At 47.9% G+C, this 19,785-nt stretch overlaps 1 protein-coding gene across 1 annotated transcript in view; it reads right to left on the bottom strand.

The window, feature by feature from the left end:
- TEAD4 (TEA domain family member 4) overlaps nucleotides 1-15,575 on the bottom strand; it is a 41,209-nt gene extending 25,634 nt beyond the window's left edge. The window contains exon 1 of the mRNA XM_008944409.1: nucleotides 15,321-15,575. Within this exon, the coding sequence (XP_008942657.1) occupies nucleotides 15,321-15,327 (7 nt within the window). The 5' untranslated portion in view covers nucleotides 15,328-15,575. The remainder of the gene's footprint in view (nucleotides 1-15,320) is intronic.
- Between the last annotated feature and the right edge of the window lie 4,210 nt (nucleotides 15,576-19,785).

Consider the following 19,785-nt stretch of genomic DNA (forward strand, 5'->3'; position numbering starts at 1 on the left):
GCATTCCTGGGGCAGTTTGATGGGAGTGGACAATGTCATGCTACCCCCCACCTGGCTGCTCTTCCAACCAACGGAACCACTTTTACAAATCCAAGCACAATTACTAGGAACACATACCCATACCACCTTTTTCTAGTCTCAAGAATAGTATTTATGGCTTTTCAAAGCTTCCATCTGTTGGACATGGATGCAAGTTGAAAGGTAAGAAACAACTGAAGTGAATCTTCACAGATGAAAGCACCCACGACACTTCAGGAGTCTGGCACACGTCACAAGCGGAACACACGAGAACACAGAAAGGAACGAGGAGGAAAACGTGTACAAGAGGAGCCTTTGAGGGGCAATGGGAATGAGTTCATGGAAGAAAGTGGAAAAACTATCCTTGAGAAGAAGTCAACGTGGAGAATTTCAGGGAGACCTTTAAAGGGTGCCTAGCAGGCTATTCTGACAATCTGAACAGATGGAAACTCTCTAGACACTGGCTCAAGTATGAGTCATCCTTGCAAGACTAACTTCAGTGGATTCTCAGCCAGATACAATGTATGTTATGGAGCAAATTTAGCTTTGTTGTATTAAAATGAAAGTCAAGAAATTATAGAGACAGAGCAATCTGACAGAGCACTGCTCTGCCTCAGCAGCAGAGGTAGCCTGTGGGAGGATGCCATGAAAAGTCCCACCACAGTCACAGTCAGTTCCAGCCATCCCCAAAATGGATGAAAAAAAATAATCCATCAGAAGCTCAACTAGTCAAGGGAGCCCAAGCTACCTCTGCCCAAACACAGTTTCGACAGAGCAACAGCCACTGGGGCAGCAGGCACATGAGAGACACAAAAGGAACAGCAAGAATAAACCATGAGGATGCACAGAAGGAGAAATGCAAGATATGTAAAAAGACACATTTGGGAAATAGGAGACAGGTGACAGGGGACATTGCTGAGGACATGGCTGGAAAAGTACTCGTGGAAAGAGGTGCTGCATGGCAGGAGCACACTCTGAGGTAGCTGCAGCTGATGGGGACCCACACCAGAGCAGGGACAACCCAGAAAGGACCACAGCCTGTTGGGAACACACGTAGGAGCAGAGAACCAACAGGGAGCAACAAGCACCAGAGGAAAAAATAAAAAGCACAGACTGTCATAAAGAAAACTTTATACAGTGACCCCAACCTCCTGCACCACCCAGCATCAAAGGAATTAGGAGGGGCTGAATATTATAGAAAATAAAACAAGGGAAGCTGAGACTAGAGAGCAGGGAGGAGAGGCAATAAAGTGCAGTGGAGCCTGGGAAAGTGGGAGGTGTTTCCCTAAGCATGTGTTTAACTGTTTGACAACATCAACAACAATCACAAAGCTGTCTCAGGCATGTACTTTACTGGAAAGGACTAGAGAGAGGGGAAACAAATTGCACACATTAGAAGCTGGTATAGAATTTCTCTAGAAATTTCCCAGAGAGAGCATTCAAATGCAGATTTCTCAAAATTTCCAGTTTTAGAATTCAGTTCTCACTTGCCACTACCTCTCATGCAGCCTTCCTTTTCCAGAAAAGTGTCCCAGCAGAACCAGGAAAAAACAGAAAGGTGGCAGGATGTACTAAGGTAATAAAGCTACTGGTAGCAAACCCACCAGATCACTCTAAAAAAGACATCACAGGCATTACTAAATATAGAATGTGCAAATAGCCAGCTCCATAAACTGCAGCAAGAACATGTTAAATTACCATGAATCAAAGCTGAAAGAGAAGCAAGTCTGGAATCTCTTTTGTCTCTCCTGGCAGCAGCCAGAGGTGGGCAGGTAGTGTGCAGCTGGAAGCCTGCAGGCTGGCAGCCACTGTCCTGTCTCACAGCCCTGGCTGCAGGGTCAAACCCAGCAGCCCTCGTTTGGCAGCTCTGTGCAGGCAGAGCTGTCATGAACTGTCAGAGGGTTCATTTTTTAGAGCCATGTTAATTGTCCCTCAGTAATGTGATCATATGTTGTGTTCTTAGAATAACTCCTGCTGAGGCCTGCTCTGGTCACCAGAACCTGCCAGCAGTTGTGCCTCTGCTGTCGAAACTGCAGATCAGGTTTCCTGAAGCCCTAGCCAACATACCAAAGGCAGCACAGCACCAAAAAGCTCTTTATCCTCCCTGTTAGCCTCCCTCTTGGAGGCACGGCGTGAAAAAATGAGTAAAGAGATCATTTAGCTCCCACTCCATCTTAATCTACATTGCAAATCTTGCCTTCAGCAGCTGCCCAGGGAGGTGTTGCTAACAGAACTGAACAAAGGGGCCTTTTGGTTCTCTGTGCTCCTGTGCACCTTCCAACATAAGAGAAGTGTCACCTGTAAGGAAGGGAGAAAAGTCAGCAGCGTTTCCACAACCATTAGAAAGCATTTCCTAGTCCTACCCTCAAGCTCCACGCTGGCTTCCCACCAGTAACAGTGTGTTACTGCTGGTACAAGAGGCAGATAAAGCATCTCTTTAAGCCTTACACTTCCTTGCACACCTGTTGCCAAAGAAAGCAGGAGGAACCAAGAGCCTCTCTGCTGTGATGGATGGCACAAGTCATCCTTTGGAGAAGTCAAAATACTCTCTGACTTCTGCAAAGCCTTTCCAGTTGGAAACTGCATGAGCATATCTGCTTCTTGGCAGGGAGATCTTTTTCTGTACCCAAAGCAAACGTATGCACCTACCTGGGAAGAGCAGCAAGGTAAGAGCACTACAGAAGCAACTATCCAGCTGTATCCAGTTACAGGTTAATCGAAGGGAGGTCAAGCAAGTCATCTCCATTATCATTTCAATCTCTTTGTGTCACTTAATGACAGCTCCTGGGACACACAGTCCCCTGAACTTGCTGAGCATTTCACTAACTCTTGATTACAAACAACAAAAGCATAATGAACTGTGTACATCACACAGCACACAAATCAGTCTAGCCACAAGCAGGAATTTAAGGATACTTCAGCTGTCTCCAAAGAGCAACATTTCTCTATGCATACAAAGCAAAACTAGCTGCTGAGAGTCTTACCAGGAGGCTGCTCAAGGCAAAAGCTGAGTGTGGGATGTCTGCCTGGGTGTGCACCAGACAGGCTGCCACTGGGATCTGCTCTGCTCCATTCCACACTGCACAGCCTCACCTTCCATCTTACTCCACTGCTTCCTCCTCTCAGCTACACTAAACACCTTCCTGGGTTTCCAGGAACAGGGCTGCCTGTGTCAAAACTCACGTTTTTATCTTCCTGAGAGCTAATACCATCTTCTCATCAAGGTGCACAGATACTCCTACTGATAAGGATCACATTAACACCAACGTTAAAGTTTATTACACCTTTGTTGCCTCACAAACTGCCTTTTTGTGCCAAAGCCTTGGTGAGAAGATTCTGCTAGCTTCATGAGTTCCCAGCCTAGCTTTTCTGGGGCAAGAGAAAACACAGCACGTGACATTTTCTTATCTGGCTTGGGCTCCCTTCATCCCTTCCTATCTTTCTTGACTTTTGGTAAACATTTAAGTCACATCTTGCTTTCAACCTTAACACCTCTTTTTCAGGAAACTTATTTATGAAGTTTCAGACTTTAGCCTCTCTCTCTCCCCTATAGGTCCTTCTCCCCCTTTTCCTGAGCTTTGTCTCAGGATACAACACATAATACAAAGATGATGTTCCACACCCAAAACCCTTTCAAAGGCACAATCCTTCCCTCCCTCCCTGATTCATCTCCTACTTTCACTATTAATTCCACTACCAGAGCTGAGGCTGCCCCCAAAATCAATAAACACACTGCAACAACCATCTCCCTGTTCACCTCCATCCTTACACCTCTCCTTGGGAACCTTCACCCTCACTCCCCCCCGCCCCCTCAATCTTTAAATTCCATTGTTTGCTCTTCACTGGTCTTCAGTCTCTGTTGGTAAACTAAGCACACTGAGCAGCAATGCAGCGTGGTGCCCCATGCTTGTTTTGCCCATTTATCTGGACCACAACTGTGGAAAACCCTCTGGGAAGCAGCCCAAACAGCAGTGAGCAAGCTCAAGAGCAGTGTCTCTATTTTTGATCAGGAGCTGGAGAAAACTCTTTAAATTATATATTAACAACACTGAAGTTCACTCTGATCAAGCCCCTTCCAAAGAGTTTTATATCCAGCTGTGAGAAGTTTCCTCATTCTGATCATTTACCCCATGCATGAATTTGCTCAGTATTAACTTTCACAAGAAGATTCTCTGAGCTCACACAGCTCCTACAAGAAGGTGATTTTGAGATGCAGACCCAAAGAAAGCTGCACCAGCACTTCTGAAAAATACCAGAACAGTCAGATCCCTGAGAACATGACGTTGAAGTGATCAGCATCACCACGTGCTGGAGAGCTGTCCCCCAGGTACCTGCTTTCATCACTTGACTGTGCAAGTGCTGAGCTCCTTCCCCCTGAGGAGTGACACAGAAGCTGAAGCTTTGTTTGCTCAGCAGAACGTGCCAGTCAAGCAGCTCACCCGGGGCAGGGGCTGATGCATCTGCCTAAAGCCATAAAACTCAGTTGTCTCATTTACAAACCTGGCTGAACACTGAAACCCCACCTTGCATAACAGGCCTTTTGCCAGGAAGGTTCGTGTTTGCTCCTCTCCTTTTCCATGCACAGCCCAAACTCACAGCTAAAAGCACAAGTGCTGCCCCATTCAGAAACTGCTTTTCCTCCATGGCCAGTTTAAGGCATTTCACACAAGGTGCATGACTGACAGATAGTTGCAGACCCTGCAGGTTTTGGGAAGCTTCTTATTGGTCCAAAAAAAGGAAGTGGTGATAAATGCAAAGCCAGTCACCACAGGCAGTTACAGCAACAAACTCTTCATCTCCTAAACCACCTGAAGAGGTTGTCCTCTCCTCAGCTGGTCATTCCTCCCCCTGCAGCATCCCAGCAGCTCCTCTGGGCACCTGTACCAGTTAAACTCCTGGAAACATGGGGTGTGGGTGGGGAGAAGGAGGACTGACACACACCACTCAGATGATCAACAATTAAAAAATGAGCTCCCTCACACCTCCATCTGGATTCTTTTCTTGGTCTTGTTTTTCCCAATCAGCCTATTTTTAATGAGATTGGTAAGCTAGGTCATTTTGTTTAGCCACAGCATTGGCACAGCAGAGAGAACAGAAAAGCAATCAGGACAGAACTTATTACACCCCTTTTGTCACCAGAGAAACCAGCCTGGAAGTGCTCTCCACCTAACCCTCACACAGAAAATTAGCAAGGCTCTTCCTGTGCTTGCATCCTTTGTCTAGAGGGTAGACAGAGCTAAAGTGCCTCCTGATTACTGCCCCAAAGGCATGTGGAGTTGCTCCTGGTAAAGATGAACTTTTGCTAAGGTCCAGCACCAACGTATCCATGCAGCAATCCCTTCCCACCAGCTTAATGGGGGGCTGCAGGCCACAGGGCTCTTCAGCACCCTTCAGCCTTCAGCAGGAGTCTTCCAGTGCATAAATCCACCGTGCTCATCCGCTGTGCTCCCCCACATTATCACCTCAGGCCATAAAAATGTAAGATAATCCACCCAGTAAGGACTCCTCCATACACACACTAAGGTCTGCAGCAGGAACAAGTTTGTTCTGGTGCTTCCCTGAGCAGGGCCAATGAGAATCTGATAGAAATAGTTTTGATGCAGTTTGGCTGGGAAATCCCACAATCACACCAACACAGTAACAGGAGTCCTTCATAGGCCACAGAGTGTATCTGAGGACACCCAAAACAGCCAATAACAGCCCCACAGGGACAGGCATGTCAAATCCCCAGCTTTCAGTCTCAGAGCTCGAGAATGACAACATCATATGGGCACAAACATACTTTGCCCAGGTTCACAAAAACACGACTGCTGAGGGTAGCACAAACTAATGCTGAACTGTAACAACATCCTCCAGTCCCTGTGAGCCCAAGGTCTACACTGCAGACCCAGACATCTGCTAAAGTCTTGCTTAGTCAATAAGGGTCTTGCCTTCTTGTTTCACTAACTTCCAGTAGCCATAGGGTATCTGAATGCAACTTTCAAGAGCACTTCAGTGGTATTGCCTCAAAGGATAGCACAAACAGCACCTGTCCTCCTCATTTTCCAGCCCCTGCCTCTGCTGGCACCAGCAGTGCACTGTTTCCTGCACATTTCTGCCCAAGTGCTTCTCTTGTGCACACCTCCAGGTGACAGGCTGACCGAGTAGTGAAAGCTTCAGCTGCCACAGAAACCTGAGTTAAAAGGGGTCTAAGGGACCCACCAGCACAGAACCATGCAGTTCTCGAGGCATCTGGCCTGGTCTGGCTGAGTCCTGGCAGGGGTTTTGACTGCTTCACTGGATGCACAGGAAGGCTGCCAGGACCCAGGCCCAGCCGACTCACTGAAAACACTGCAGCAGCTTCACAGAGAGCACCAGAGCCTGAGACTGTTCTTGCAGTGAATGGATAAACAAATACTGATGCTGTAAGTGGACTGGCTGCCACGTCACTCCCCTTCAGTCCTCTGCCAGGCACTGAAGTGCAGTCATTGCCCATGCTCCTCTCAAACTGCCGTGTTACAGCTGCACTTACACACGTGGCTGGCACTGCTGAAGAACAGTTGGTTGCCTTTGCCCCAGCTCCCTGTCCCCAGAGCCTTCCACAGCCCAGTTCAGCTCTCCAATCCAGAAATCTCTCCAGCTTATTTTGCCAGAGTAGTTTGCTGCCAGTCTAGCAAGGTAAAATGGCTCAGCAAGGAGTCTGCTGGAAATTGAAGTCAGCCTGAAGAGTGGGCTCTCAAAACCTGGAGCAGGGTAGGAAAGCAGGGAAATGGCAGTGCCAGCTCCTCCTCTTCCCCAGTGAACTGTTCAGTCATCTCACTGTTTCTGAAGGAAATATACTCTTGGTCTCAAGAAAGAATAGTTTTACATCTTCCCAGCACTAGCAAAACTAGTTGTTAAAGGTGTCATATTCTGGAACAGGTGAAAAGAGAGTGTGGACAGAAAAGCCTGACAGAAAAGCAGGCTTCATGACTGGGTAGCTAGCCAAGAAATGGGTATTCTGCCAAGCTCATAACATTTTCTTGCAGTGGCTTGTGATACTTCCTCCCCTGCTCTCTTTCTGCTCTTAACACTGGAGCAATTCTGTTCTGCATTCTTTAAACACCTGTTCCCTGACTGGGTTTACAGTGCAAGTCTAATGGTTAGCTGGGCAACCATGATCCAGGCAGAACAAAGAGCAGGAACAAGAGAATGTCAGAACTATTTAAGCTGCCGCGATACTTAAATCATATGGACCCAGGAGGAAGTCTGCAAACATCCACGTGCTTCAAGCACCTTCCAGAGGAAAGCTTTCCTCCAGCCCTAGCCATAAAGGATCCCATTAGACAGGAACAGCTTAAGCACAGCGTGCTTTGCCTCCAGGCACAGGAGCAGGTGAGGTGACCTCTGAAGGTCCCTCCCAGCACCACCTGCCATGATTCTATGATTCTATGATGCACTGTTCATACGCAGGAGTGGAATCCCCAGCTAAGGGTGAAGGCAACGTCTGCTAAGTGCCACTCACTCCCATGTGGTTCCTTCTACCACTGTCACACCTAGAGACAGGCCTTGGTCTACAGCACAAGCAGTCAGCAACCTGGGTGATTCCATGGAGCACTGGCTACACTCCTGGCACTCAGTCCACAGACTCCACTCCCGAAAAGGTGTCTGCAGTGACTCTACACATCACATCCAGAGCAAAGAGTGACTCTACAGACATTTTACACAAAAAAGTTCCCATGAAAACAGTGTGATTTCCTGCTCAAGGAGCTGGAGACAGAGCAAGACCATGCCTGTACATGTGCCTGTGAGCCTCAGGGAATCTGAGGGGTACCCGTGGGGTGGGTCACAAGTTGAAGGTGACAGCAGTGTGGGACAGCTGCTGGCCAGGCACCCCCAGCAGCAGGTGTGCCCAGCCCCCAGAGGTTTAACTGGGCTCTGCCAGTGCCCAGCAGACTTACAGACCATCTGTCTGGGCACAAAGTTCACACAGCCTTCCCAGTGCTGCTGCCCAGATCTTCACCACACACAGACAATACAAGGCTTGTTACAGATTAGCTAATGACCAACTGTTTAAACTAATAGACAAGTCCTAGTTCTCCTGTGCTCATTATCTGGATCCTACATGAACTGGAATACTGTCTCTTCTTTCAGCTGTAATATATTGTCTCTTTCTGATCAAGCAGCTTTCCTCCACTTTGTGGCACTCCTTAAGGCACTAGAACCTGGAAAGGTTGCATTGCCTTCTGCTGGTTTTGCCTAACATATGCACAGGGTCCTTTACTGGACTTTTGTTAAGTTACAGTTTGTACATGTCCTCCAGCAACAAGGCAAGTCCCTGGAAGAGACTTTAAAAGAGAGTTCCCATGCAAGGCTGTTTACTAGCACTGCAGGGACAAGAAAGCTCCTTTTTTCCTATACCAGCTCTCCACCCAACCTGTGCATGGCCACTCGGCTTCCTCTGTGTGTGTGCACCCCCTGCCTGAGAAATGCCATCACCCCTCTCTGCCCAACTCTGACCAATCAACAGAAGGCAAGTTCTGAGAAAGTTCTCGTAGTTACTTACCCCGAAGTGTGCTCTTCCCATTTCAGACCTGAGAAAGGGCCTCCATGTCCACCAGTCTAATAAACTCCTATCACAAAACACAGGTAGTATAAATCATAATACTAACAATTTTGGAAAAAATGCAGCCATTTGCAGTGAAGGGCCATACCTGGTCACCATTCAAAGCCCACTCCTCTGTTTCCTCTGTAAAATCATGGCACATCTCCTCTAGGAACCACCTCGTATTCACACAGAACACACACATGCACACACACAGGCACCCTTCCTTGGGACTAGTTTTACATACACACTCATTATAGGTTTGTCTGATGCAATTTCAAAAGTCCAACATCAGCACCTCCATTCTAACTCTACAGAGAGGAGAGATCCGTCATCACTGAGCACCATGCTGCCATGAATCTTCTGCTGATACCCACCCTATCTTCTCTCCCATTAATCCTAGTCATGCTCACATGTTCCACATAAAATCCCTCTCTCCCCTAAATGTTAACACCCTTCAAATATTTTTAGACTGTTATTATGTGTGTCCCCCCCCTCCACCTTTCAGTCATCACTTAGCCAAGCAATGTATATTTAGCCACTTTAATCTTTCCTCCTAAATCAGTCTCTCCCAACATCCAGAGCTCAAGGTTAGGTCTAGTATGCTTGCTGCCCTTCTCAGAATGCACTCCATGTTTGTGGGATCTCTCTGGCAATGTGTTTGCACAAACCTGTCCAGGAGAGAGCTTTACATGCACTTGCTGTAAAGGAAAAAAACTCAAGCCAGTGGACACTTCTAAGTTTTATTTTCTGTGTCTGATTTTGTTCCCAGGTTTTCAATTCAGTCTGAAATTTTAAATATAAATGAACATGTTGTACATTTAAGAGTAGACTAGCAACTGGAAATATTTGGATCTAATTGTGAAAGAATGCAGTGTTTTAAAAAAATGTAAATATCCATTAAAGCTTTTTTACTAAACTTCTCACAAAACTACCAGGAATGTGTAAAGTTATCCAGAAGCACAGCAGAAGCAAAACAACAAACTGCAACAAGGAAAAGGCTGATAAATGAAATTGAAACAATCTCTCAAGTACAAGGCAGCTGAGTGCACACAGCTATAAAGCACAAAGCTGGCTTACCAAACCAGAAACCAAACTGGCTGAGTTACTTACAATCAAAAAACCAAACCAGAACAAGTGCCTTGCCATCAACAGGCAACTACAAATCAGCCCATCTTGGAGAACTGCTAAACATTGGAAATTTAGAAATTAAAAAGTCAGAGGAAGAACCAAAAGAGTAATGCAAAGTTACTCACGAAGTTCCTTGAACATGACAAAAGCTCTGTGTCTGCAGCCACACACAGGGAGAAAAACAATCCCACACAGCACGTGCAGTGTGAAACCTGATGGATAAGGATGGCACCAAACAGCTGCTAAAAATCAACAGGGACAGGGAAATGGGCCCTTTGTTGGAACAACAGAATAAAGCCACCAAAAGAGTACTCACAATCATTTTGATAAGATGCAATACACAATAAACTGCTCATGTACCTCTGTTCAGCACTGAGCACATGCCACAGCCAGTGCCATTAGCTCTAGTCACTGCACAGCCAGCAGACTCCTGGGTGGCTGGCGTTTCAAAACTGGCAAATCCCTCAATATTCAGGAAATGCTCAGAACCTGGAAAGATATTTGGGTTTATGTTTGCATGGAGAAAACACCAGTTAAACTGGTACACAGTTTAACATGAAGAACACTAAACTCAGCTCACAAAGGAAAAAAAACGTGACAAACTCCTGCAGAAGTTTAACCTGCTGCAAGTGTCTCCAGAAATCTAGCTTCATCTAGGCAACAGCAAAGAACCAGAGCACACAAAAGGAAAGCTGCAAAGCCAACTTAGTGAAACAAAACATTGCTATTGAAGAACTCCAAAATCATCACAGCTCCCAGCAGGAAGAGAGGAAAGGAGGGAGAAGTCTGCATCCTGACCAGCTGTCCACAGATCTCAGTTTCATCTGTCTTCTAGTGTTTGAAGTGGGAGATTGAATTTGGTTACCAAAACTGTGGCATAAAGGGCTGTTCTACAGTTCACCAAGTCACAATAATGGACGAGATAGGAACTGCAGAAGTAGCTCTCTGGGGAATATCAGAGCTGAAAGCCAAATTTTACAGTTGCCAACTAGTCCCATGTCAACTGAGCACATTCTCAGCAAGTTCCAATTGCTTTAACACCATCAGGTGAGATGCTAAGCTAGATATGAAAGAAAGCACTTGAAGACTGACACCTTGAAGGGTTTTCATATTTATAATAGCTGCTTTGCTCCTTCTTCCCCTCAAGGAGGATTATGATCAGGGACAGGCAGTGTATGTTTTGTACTTCTTTGGGTTTATTTGTTTGCTTTTCAGTTTTAGTGACTTTTAGAGGTCAGGGCAAACATTAGCTGATAACATACCCTTGGAGACAACGGTGACATCCTGCACATTTACCTAGTCACCTCTGGACAGGAGTGGGAGAGACCACCTGTGACATGGTGCCTGTGACATGGTGCCTGTGACATGGTAGTTTTCCTCATCAGACTGGCCTTTTACACCAGTTTACTTCATGTTGCAAGCTCAAGTCCTTGCCATTCACTGCCTGCCCCAGGTTTTAACTACTAACATGGGTAACTGTCCTCCTGTCGCTCAGCCTCTGAGCTCTGCATATCTATTTCCTACCAGCCACATCAGGGCTCTGACTCACAGTCTGCCCCATCCTGCTTAGCACAGAAACGGCCGAGCTCTTTGTGAACCAGCTGCTAAGCTGCTGCCTCCTCCAGAACAGCAGCCTAACCAACAGCCACCACTTCCAGTCCCTCTGACAAAAAGGGGCTCCAAGCCACAGGTTTGTGCAGCAGAAGGGAGCACTGGGCAGCTAAGGCAGTAGCTCACTTCTTCCAAGCTTTTACTTCCCCACTTCTCAATCAAGGCCCCAGCAGCATTTTCTCCAAGTATCACTTGGCTGGTTACTAGTTTATTTTTCTGTCCTTGGTGTGTTGAGAGACCTGCCCTGCTGAGCATCTCCACGCAAATCAAAGGTACTAAACCTTTTCCCTCTCCTTTCTCTAGGCCAATACTAAGGATGCTAGGAGGTACAAACATTGACTGCTACATATACCATTTCTTCCATGGAAAAACACAGAAAATGTAAAAGCCAGATTGGTAATCCCCAGAGTATTTAGGCAGGCAACACTTACAAAACTGTCTTGCAGGATGTTAGGACCATAGTTCCTTCTCCTGGAACCAGAAGGCACCATATCTGTGAGTTAATGGTGCCCTACACTGCTGCTGCTAACGTCAACACAGTGATTAGGAGAACAGATAGCATGGGATACCAGACAGGACAGCTTTTTGTGCCTTAAACACCCAGTAAGTGGAGGCTGCTGGAGAGGACAGTGAGAACTACCCAGAGCAGGACTGTGACACAAGCTTATTCAGTCAGGAGGATGCTGCCTCCAGTAACACCTAGGAGGGAAAAAGACAATGGAAGAAAAGAAGGCAGCAAAAGCATCAGGACACAGATCTGTCAATGTATAGAGCTTGGCTGAGCTTTGGATGAAGTAGGAATCACACCCACTCAGCTACCAGAGTGGCATCCAAAGAGATGTAAGCAGCAAGCCAGCTCTGAAGAGGGGAGGGACTCTGAGCACGGGGCCTGGGTACAGGCCTGGGTATAGGCCTCTTGTGCAATTTTGAATGTATGCAAACAAAGCAGTGCACGTGCTTCATATTGGCTTGGTGCACTTCAGCTTTGACAACCAAACATGTTCAACAAGGTACTAACGTTAAACTGGTAACAGGTTTCCTCACAACAGGTGAGAAGTACAGAAACTGCACATGGAAGAGATCCCGGAGCCTGGAACATCATGCCCAAAAGCATTACACCACACGAGCTGCTGAACTGCTGGCATTAAACCCCCAGCCCTGAACGAGGGTGGGCACATGGATGCTGCCCACAGCCAGGCAGGAAAGCCCCTCCTGGTTGGTTTTCACCCAGGGTTTGGCCAGCCTTGGGTGGGAGCTGATGAGGAGATCCCCACCAGGTGCCCCCACAGTAACTTGGAGGTGGGGCAGGAAGCCACCTCTGTAAGAGCTGGTGCTGCTTGCAGTGGGGTTGGGAGGGTTCTCTACACAGTGCATGTGCTGGGTGAGGGTTCTGGCTATTGAAAGGGCTCCCCAGCTCTTCATAGCAAGTGGAGTTCATCATGAGTCTCTCTCTGGGAAACTGCTACACAATTGGACTCATCCCCTGGCTGATTCCACCTCCCACGGCATGGCCCCGGGTCAGCTCGCTCCCTCCCCACACAACATGCTGTGAGGGACTGCCTTGACTTCTTCCTCCCTCCAGCTGTCTGGCACCTTGGATCGTTGGTATAGGATTTAAGAGCAGAGGGAGAGGCTTGGCTGCTGGTCTGTCCATTAGTGATAATATTGTTCTGTATCAGGCAAATAGCCGAAGAGCCACTCCTCAGTGAGCAACAGTGAAATGGTTCCACTTCTGTCAAGGAAAAGGGCCTTACACTGCTTTCTGTAACACCTTGCCCCCTGGTTCAATGAGCTCTGTACAGGCTGGTCGCAGGACAGCTGAACCACCACCCCTCAGGGGCAGGGCCAGCTCCACACAGAGCCTGTCCTGTTCCGTGAGCTGCCTCGTAAGCAATGAAGATTAAATCAGGGACTATATTTGTTCTCCCTGCCTGGTCATATCTTTCTATAGATCCCAGGCTGGGCCCCACTTCCTTGGCACGGATCCTGGATACTAGTAAGCAAAGGAGGGCATAAATAAGTTGCTCAGGTTCTGTCAGGAGCACACTGAAGCAGCCATCCATGCGGGAACAGGTGCACTGGAGGCAGGCAGGGACACTGTCCCACCAGGAGCGGTGCAGGAGGGCCCACAGAAAAGCTGTTCATTGCTTCTCCCAGGGCCTAGCCTAAACTTTTCACCCTTTAAGTGGGTTATTTACCTTCTGGGACTCACAGGTTCAGCTAGAGACTCTCCACTAAACACCAGTTCAGGCTAGGTCAGGCCCCAGCCAAGCATTGCTGGGTTTCTGTAGTCCGTTCTACTTCACTTCTACTTTTGTTGTCACTCTTATTCCCTTTCTGGCCCATTTCACTCTGGGCTCTGACACACTCACTCGGCAGTGGAAGTGTTTCGGGGATCGTGCAGAATTATTAGTGGATGAAGACAGCCTTAGAACACAACTGTAATTCTTCCCCAGCAATTTAAAAAGTCAGTTGTCATGAAAAAGAGTGCAGACTTAGAGCAGCACAGAGCATGTCACTGGTCTACACTTAATAACGATGGGGTGGATCTTCAAGTAATACTGCAGTTTGAATAATATTTTAAGCAAGCGTTTCTTCTGAAAGCAGCAGCCCTACCCTCACCCCAACCCCACCACTGCTGCCAATTCCCACTCTGTCATCCCTTCTCTAAGTACCAGCCCAAGCAGTACAGCCCAGCAGTGAAACAAATCAGGGACATACCCAGATTCAAGTTTGCTTTTTCCCTTTTTTGACTGGGTTAGTTTCAGTCTGGATCAGTTCCCTGGTCAGGTACAAAGCACAACCACAAAGATGGCTGTGTCAGCACAGCCCAGGACTTGATATCTGCATGAGAATGTGGACACTTGCTGAGCCTCAGGGTGATGAGCCTTACTCAACACACATCATTGTATCTCCACAGAACAATAGATGCAACCAGTAAAACCACTCATTGTAGATAAGGCTGTGTAAACAGGACCCCACCCATGCCCACACAGCCAGAGCGGCCCATGCCCTAGCTCAGGGCACAGTGGCCAAATGGGTGGGCAGAAACCTGCAGAACGACTTGTGAAGTGCTCCATATGAAGCTCCTGGGCATAGTGCTCCCATGATGGGCCTGCAAAGACACACAGAACCCAATGTACTGCTTTGAGAAACAGTTTTAACAGCCTGGGACTTCTAAACAAATATTGTGCACACTCAGTCTTTGCTTCTCTTCTTAGTCACAAAAGTACCAGGTGGCTTCTTCCAATGCTGAGTTAGAGAATCCACCCCAGACCACTGTTTTTTGTGGACAAAATCAAGAGAGAAATTCTAACTTTGAAATAGGTAAAAAATCCATTGCAAAATCATGTCTACAACCTAAAAAGTTGACTTCTGCTACAGCTATGAGCCAGCACCTCTCTGCACTCAGGGCTGGCTGAGAAGAACCCACAGGTGAAAGACACTCATGCCAGGGCGATAAGAAGGCAAACTACAGGGAACAGGGGCAGCCCAGAGAGGTCTATTTTCTGCCTTTCTTAAAACCTGAAAAGTGAAGCTAGTTAAACTGGCGGCATTTGCACACCACCAGCAGACCCATACAGGGCTTCAGGGGCTGAACTCCTGCCCCGGTGCATCTGCACCAGACACAGACCTTCACCTGTAGGGATAACAGGAACGCTGGAGACAGCGGCGAGAGACACCATAAAAGACAGACTTAACCACAGCACGAAGCCACGGTATGATATCTATCCAAAGATGGCTTCAGTAGCATGCCCAGCTCTGGAATCTACCTTACTGATCGCCCCCTGGAAACAGACATCTGTAATTCTTTTGATCTGTGAATGTTAAAATCTTCGCTGATTTTCCTAAACACAACCTGAAGAGACCAACGGCATCCACCTGGGAAGGCCCGAGAGGACAGAGCGCCCTCAGAACGCCGGCTGCTGCAGGACGAGGAGCCTGCGGAGGGCAGGCTGCCTGGGGGCTCGGGGTGTCCCCCCTCCCCTCTCCTTACCGTACATCTTGCCCTCGTCGGAGAGGATGATCTTCCTCCGCCCGCAGGGCGGGTAGATGGCTAGCGCCTCCTGGAAGCTCTGCTCGATGTCCGGGCTCCACACGCCCTCCGCGTCATTGTCGATGGGCTTCTCCAAGGCCTCGCTGCCCCCCGAGTCGTTGCTCCCCTCAGGGGAGGTGGGAGAACTCCACTCGTTGGAGGTAATGGTGCCAGCTAGGAACTCCAAGGCGATACGTGGAGAAGCAGATTCAGAACCTGGGAGGACAAACACGGCATCGGTCAGGGAGAAACCCCCCTCTCCAGAAAAGTGAAGAGATAATAAAAATTAAAAAAAAAAAAAAGTTAACAGAAGCTCAGTGAGAAGCATTTTTACTTGAAGTTCACCTTAAATGGTAACTCAGCCACGTGGTTGAATTCTATTTACGTCGAGATGAAAACCTTTCCTACAAGTCCTTCTGTAACCCAGCTGTTCCCGTGTCTCCTGGACTCATGAGCTCTCTATCACTTCCTGTCCTCCTCAGAAGCTAGCTCCCTTTTCTGGCCTTCAGTGCCAAATTTCTTTCTCCCTCTGCTGCCATTACCTGTGTAACTTAACTTTCTGAAGCACGCATACAGGGGTTCAGTCTGGGTAAAAGACTACACAAAACAAAGCAGAGATGACCTGTCTGGTCACCCCCGAGCACTCCAGCTGAAATCCCCTCACACGCTGCTTCACGGGATCAGAATCAGAAGTCCATGTCATTCTGAACACTGATATTTCTTCTCAAGGATTAGATGCACTTCTAAAAAGCAGTTCCTGGAGCCAGTTTAGTGCAGTGTCTCCCAAACCTCAGCACTAAATCCTAGCAGGAGCAGAAGGCACCACAGGTAAAAGAACAGAGGCACTAGGCTGTGCAGGTCAGGAGGCCTAGGCACTTAGCCTGTTTCTGCTGCTCATCTTGGAATGACCTTGAGCACGTTCCTTTAGCTCTCTGTGCCACTCTGCCCTCTCATCCTTCACCAGTCTTAGGCTGTTAGATTTGCCACAGGGCAGGAGCAGAGATCTGCTTCTCATTGAACCAAGCAGGCAGCAGCTAGCTCTTGAAAGCTACAAGACATGATAATCTACTTCCAAACACCTATGGTAGAGGCTGAACTCATTGAGTAGAGCTGCTAAGATATTTGGAAAGCAAATTCAGGCCACACAGACACTTGCAGTTAACCACACAAAAGACACCAGGCTTCTAAAGACACAGGCCATTCCCCGGCCTTGATCCCAAAGCTGCTCACCTGCCTTTTCAATAGCATTGCTATCTGAGCTACAAAGAAGGTTCACAAGCCACCATTTGAGAGGCCAGTTAAATGAGACAGCTCAAAACCTCTCTGCTTATTGCATTGAGCTGGGTAGGAAAAAAAAAATCAGAGTAAGACTTTGTCTGTCTGCAAGAGCAACAGAATCATGAAATTTGTACCAAACGAGTACAGAAAGAGCTCTCACACTCCGAGTGCGACTGGCTCAGAAATATTACAGTGATAATGTAAAGGAGGACAGAAGAGAAATTCTGGCATGGTCTATGTAAAAAAAAACCCAAAATAGCTAGAACAAAATTTGTGCGGTTATGGCATGGCCTAGCTGGTAAATAGGAAAAGCAGGTCCATTCATCCAGCTTCTGAAGTGCAAAAATGCAGGGCTCATGGCTCCAGAAACTTAAAACTACATCATACATTCCCCTTAAAATCTCTCTTTGGATTTCATGTTAACAAAATCTTCTCCAAGACCATAATGACTAGATTTATTTTTTTTTTTTTAAATAAAAGCTGCAATTCTTAAGAATTTTATAATTTCAAAAGCTGAAGTTGTAAAAGCTTGACACTGGCTCTCAGAAGGTTTTGCTGCTCCTTAATGACTTTGGACAGCAGCAGATACCTGTTTTACATCTCTATAACCCACCAAAAGCTCAGGAAGCAAGCTAATGCTGGGCATTTGAATAGTCCCTAGACACAGTATACTCACACCACAGTGCAGCACTTTAGCAAGTGATTCACAGACATTTAGGAAACCCCATGTACAGCTGAATTCCTGAGAGACTGTTTGCAACACACACCACTGGGGCAGCTTGCCACTAGCCATCCACTTCAGCCCCTACATTAGATTATTTCAATCCTCTTGACCCGTGCTAAACATTTTCCGAGCTCTAATGAACAAGGGAGGAAGGAATAAAATGGAAGGTGAGGGGAGCAGAAAGGGAAACTCACTCTTGGCCTTTCCCACCGGGACAGACATCCCAAGCTCACTGAGCATGGCAGTAAAGCAAGCACTGGGGCCCTAAGGGACCCTGAAACAAACCACCAGTTCTTCCCTCCCAGGGCATCTGTGACCAATACATCCCCTTCCCCTGGCAGGTGCTCGATAAAAAACTCCAGGGGTATTAAGAGACTGCCCTGCTGAGGACTCAGCGTAGAGGAGCAAGGAGGACTGACAGAGAAACAGAAGCTATCTGTTCCAGCTCTTCTTCTCTTGATATTTCCCCAAGCACCCTCAGTCCCTGCAGGCCGTCCAGACCTCTGGATCTAAGGCACGATAAAGTCTCCAGCAGCACAAGGCACAGCCCCGTTTGAACTCGGGCTGACAGCCTGAGACACGGAGGGCTCGGGCAGCAGCCTAAGCCTAGACAACTGTATTCACCTCCCACTGGAAAACCCATCTGGTCAAACTAGGGCGCTTTCCAGAAACATGCCTAATGTTGAAGGTGTCAGTATTATTCAAACCTTTCCGATATGTAATTAGTGACTAAAAACACAAACGTGCCAGTTAGCACAGAGCTTCAGTCTGCTTCTGTTTTCCCATTCCATCAATAGTAACCACACACATACAGGCTGGTAATTTTAACAGTGATTTGTATTACTGAGTGTTCTAATATCACAAAATATTTCAGTACTTGCAGACTGTTTCTTTTCCACACTCACTCAAAGGTAGGCTTTTGGACCAGAGGAAAGCAAAACCATGCAGAAGACACAAAAATCCTTCCGCTCCAGTGGCTCTGGTTTAATTGTTCTGCTGCCGGAAATTTCAGCACTACCTCCCCTTCCTTTCCTTTCCTTCCCTTCCCTTCCTACGTGGTATCTCACCAAGATCCAGCGATCCTGCAGGGCCAGGCAGCTGCCAGGAGCCCTTCAGCAAGGCCTGGCTGGCAGGGAGCAGATCTTTAACAGACTGCAGCCTGACACATCTCTTTCCAATGTCTGCTCCTCAGCCCCTGCTGCTTCAGCAGCTCCCCTAAAGTGCTGTGGCAGCTGCTCCAGACAAAACCGCGCTCTGAGGCTCTGAGGCACGGCAGCCAGCTGCCTCTGGCTGCTCAGTTCTCCCAGAGGGGCTCTGCCCAAGACTCCCACGCTCCACGGCCACTCCCGAGCCCTGCTGCAGGGCACACCAGAGCTGTCCCTACCGCTCACCCCCCAGGAAGGCACACTGCCCAGCACAGCCCCCGACCGGCTGGTCCCACTCCTGCTGCCGGGCTGCCTGCACTCCCAGCGAGTCTCTCCACTTCCCAGGGTGGTCCCTTCACCCCCAGGCTCACCCAGCGGGGCCGGCAGGGGCAGGGGCTGCCCAGGACAGGCACTGGTGTCACCATCATCGTCCCTTCACCCCCAGCCTCACCCAGTGGGGCCACCAGCAGCAGGGGCTGCCCACGACAGGCACTGGTGTCACCGTCACACACACAGCCCAGGCAATGCCAGCAGCCACCTCCCTGGCACGCGAGCCCCATGCTGCTGCCGTGGAGGACAGGAACCACAGCCTTCCCAGAGCTGAGCAGCACACAGAGAACGTCCACCAGTGACGAGCCCAGCCAGAAGAGAAGATGTACTGTTGCTCAAACTCCAGAGGAGTTTGTGACAGTAAGAAAACCTGGGAACGGCCACAAACAGTCACTTCCATCCAGAACACTTCACCAATGAGCTTACACAATGCAGTCATACAAGGAGATCTGGGTTTAGGAAAGCAACAATTTGGAATACTACGATATGTACTGTGTCAGGTGTGATGGAAGATCACATTCAACACTCACCAGAGGAAGAAGACTGGAAAATTCTACAAAATACTGCAATAATCTCAGTTCCTCTGAAAGAGAAGAATGAGTGCAAGCAGTAGATGAGTAGCTCCAAGGGGATGCAACTCAACAACTGCAGTAAAAAAATGTACTGGAAAGGGAGAAGGTAGGAAAGCATCTATTCAACAATAACTGAGGTCTGCTATAGCTTGCAGGCAAGAGAGGACAGAAATCATCAACTTTTTTATTGGGTCTATATAGTAAAATGAAAATGCACCTGTAGCAAGACCAACTAGCACTGAACCATGTCTAGGAAGGTAACAGCACTTTTGCAGCACTAGCCAGCAACCAGGCAGATGTCCAGGCTCCTCAGGAGCTGCACTCCAGTCACTACACCAGCCTGGAGCCAGAGCCACTCAGCTTCACCAGGAGATTCA

Source organism: Merops nubicus, unplaced genomic scaffold (genome assembly GCF_000691845.1).
Source record: "Merops nubicus isolate BGI_N331 unplaced genomic scaffold, ASM69184v1 scaffold19817, whole genome shotgun sequence".
Lineage (NCBI taxonomy): Eukaryota > Metazoa > Chordata > Aves > Coraciiformes > Meropidae > Merops > Merops nubicus.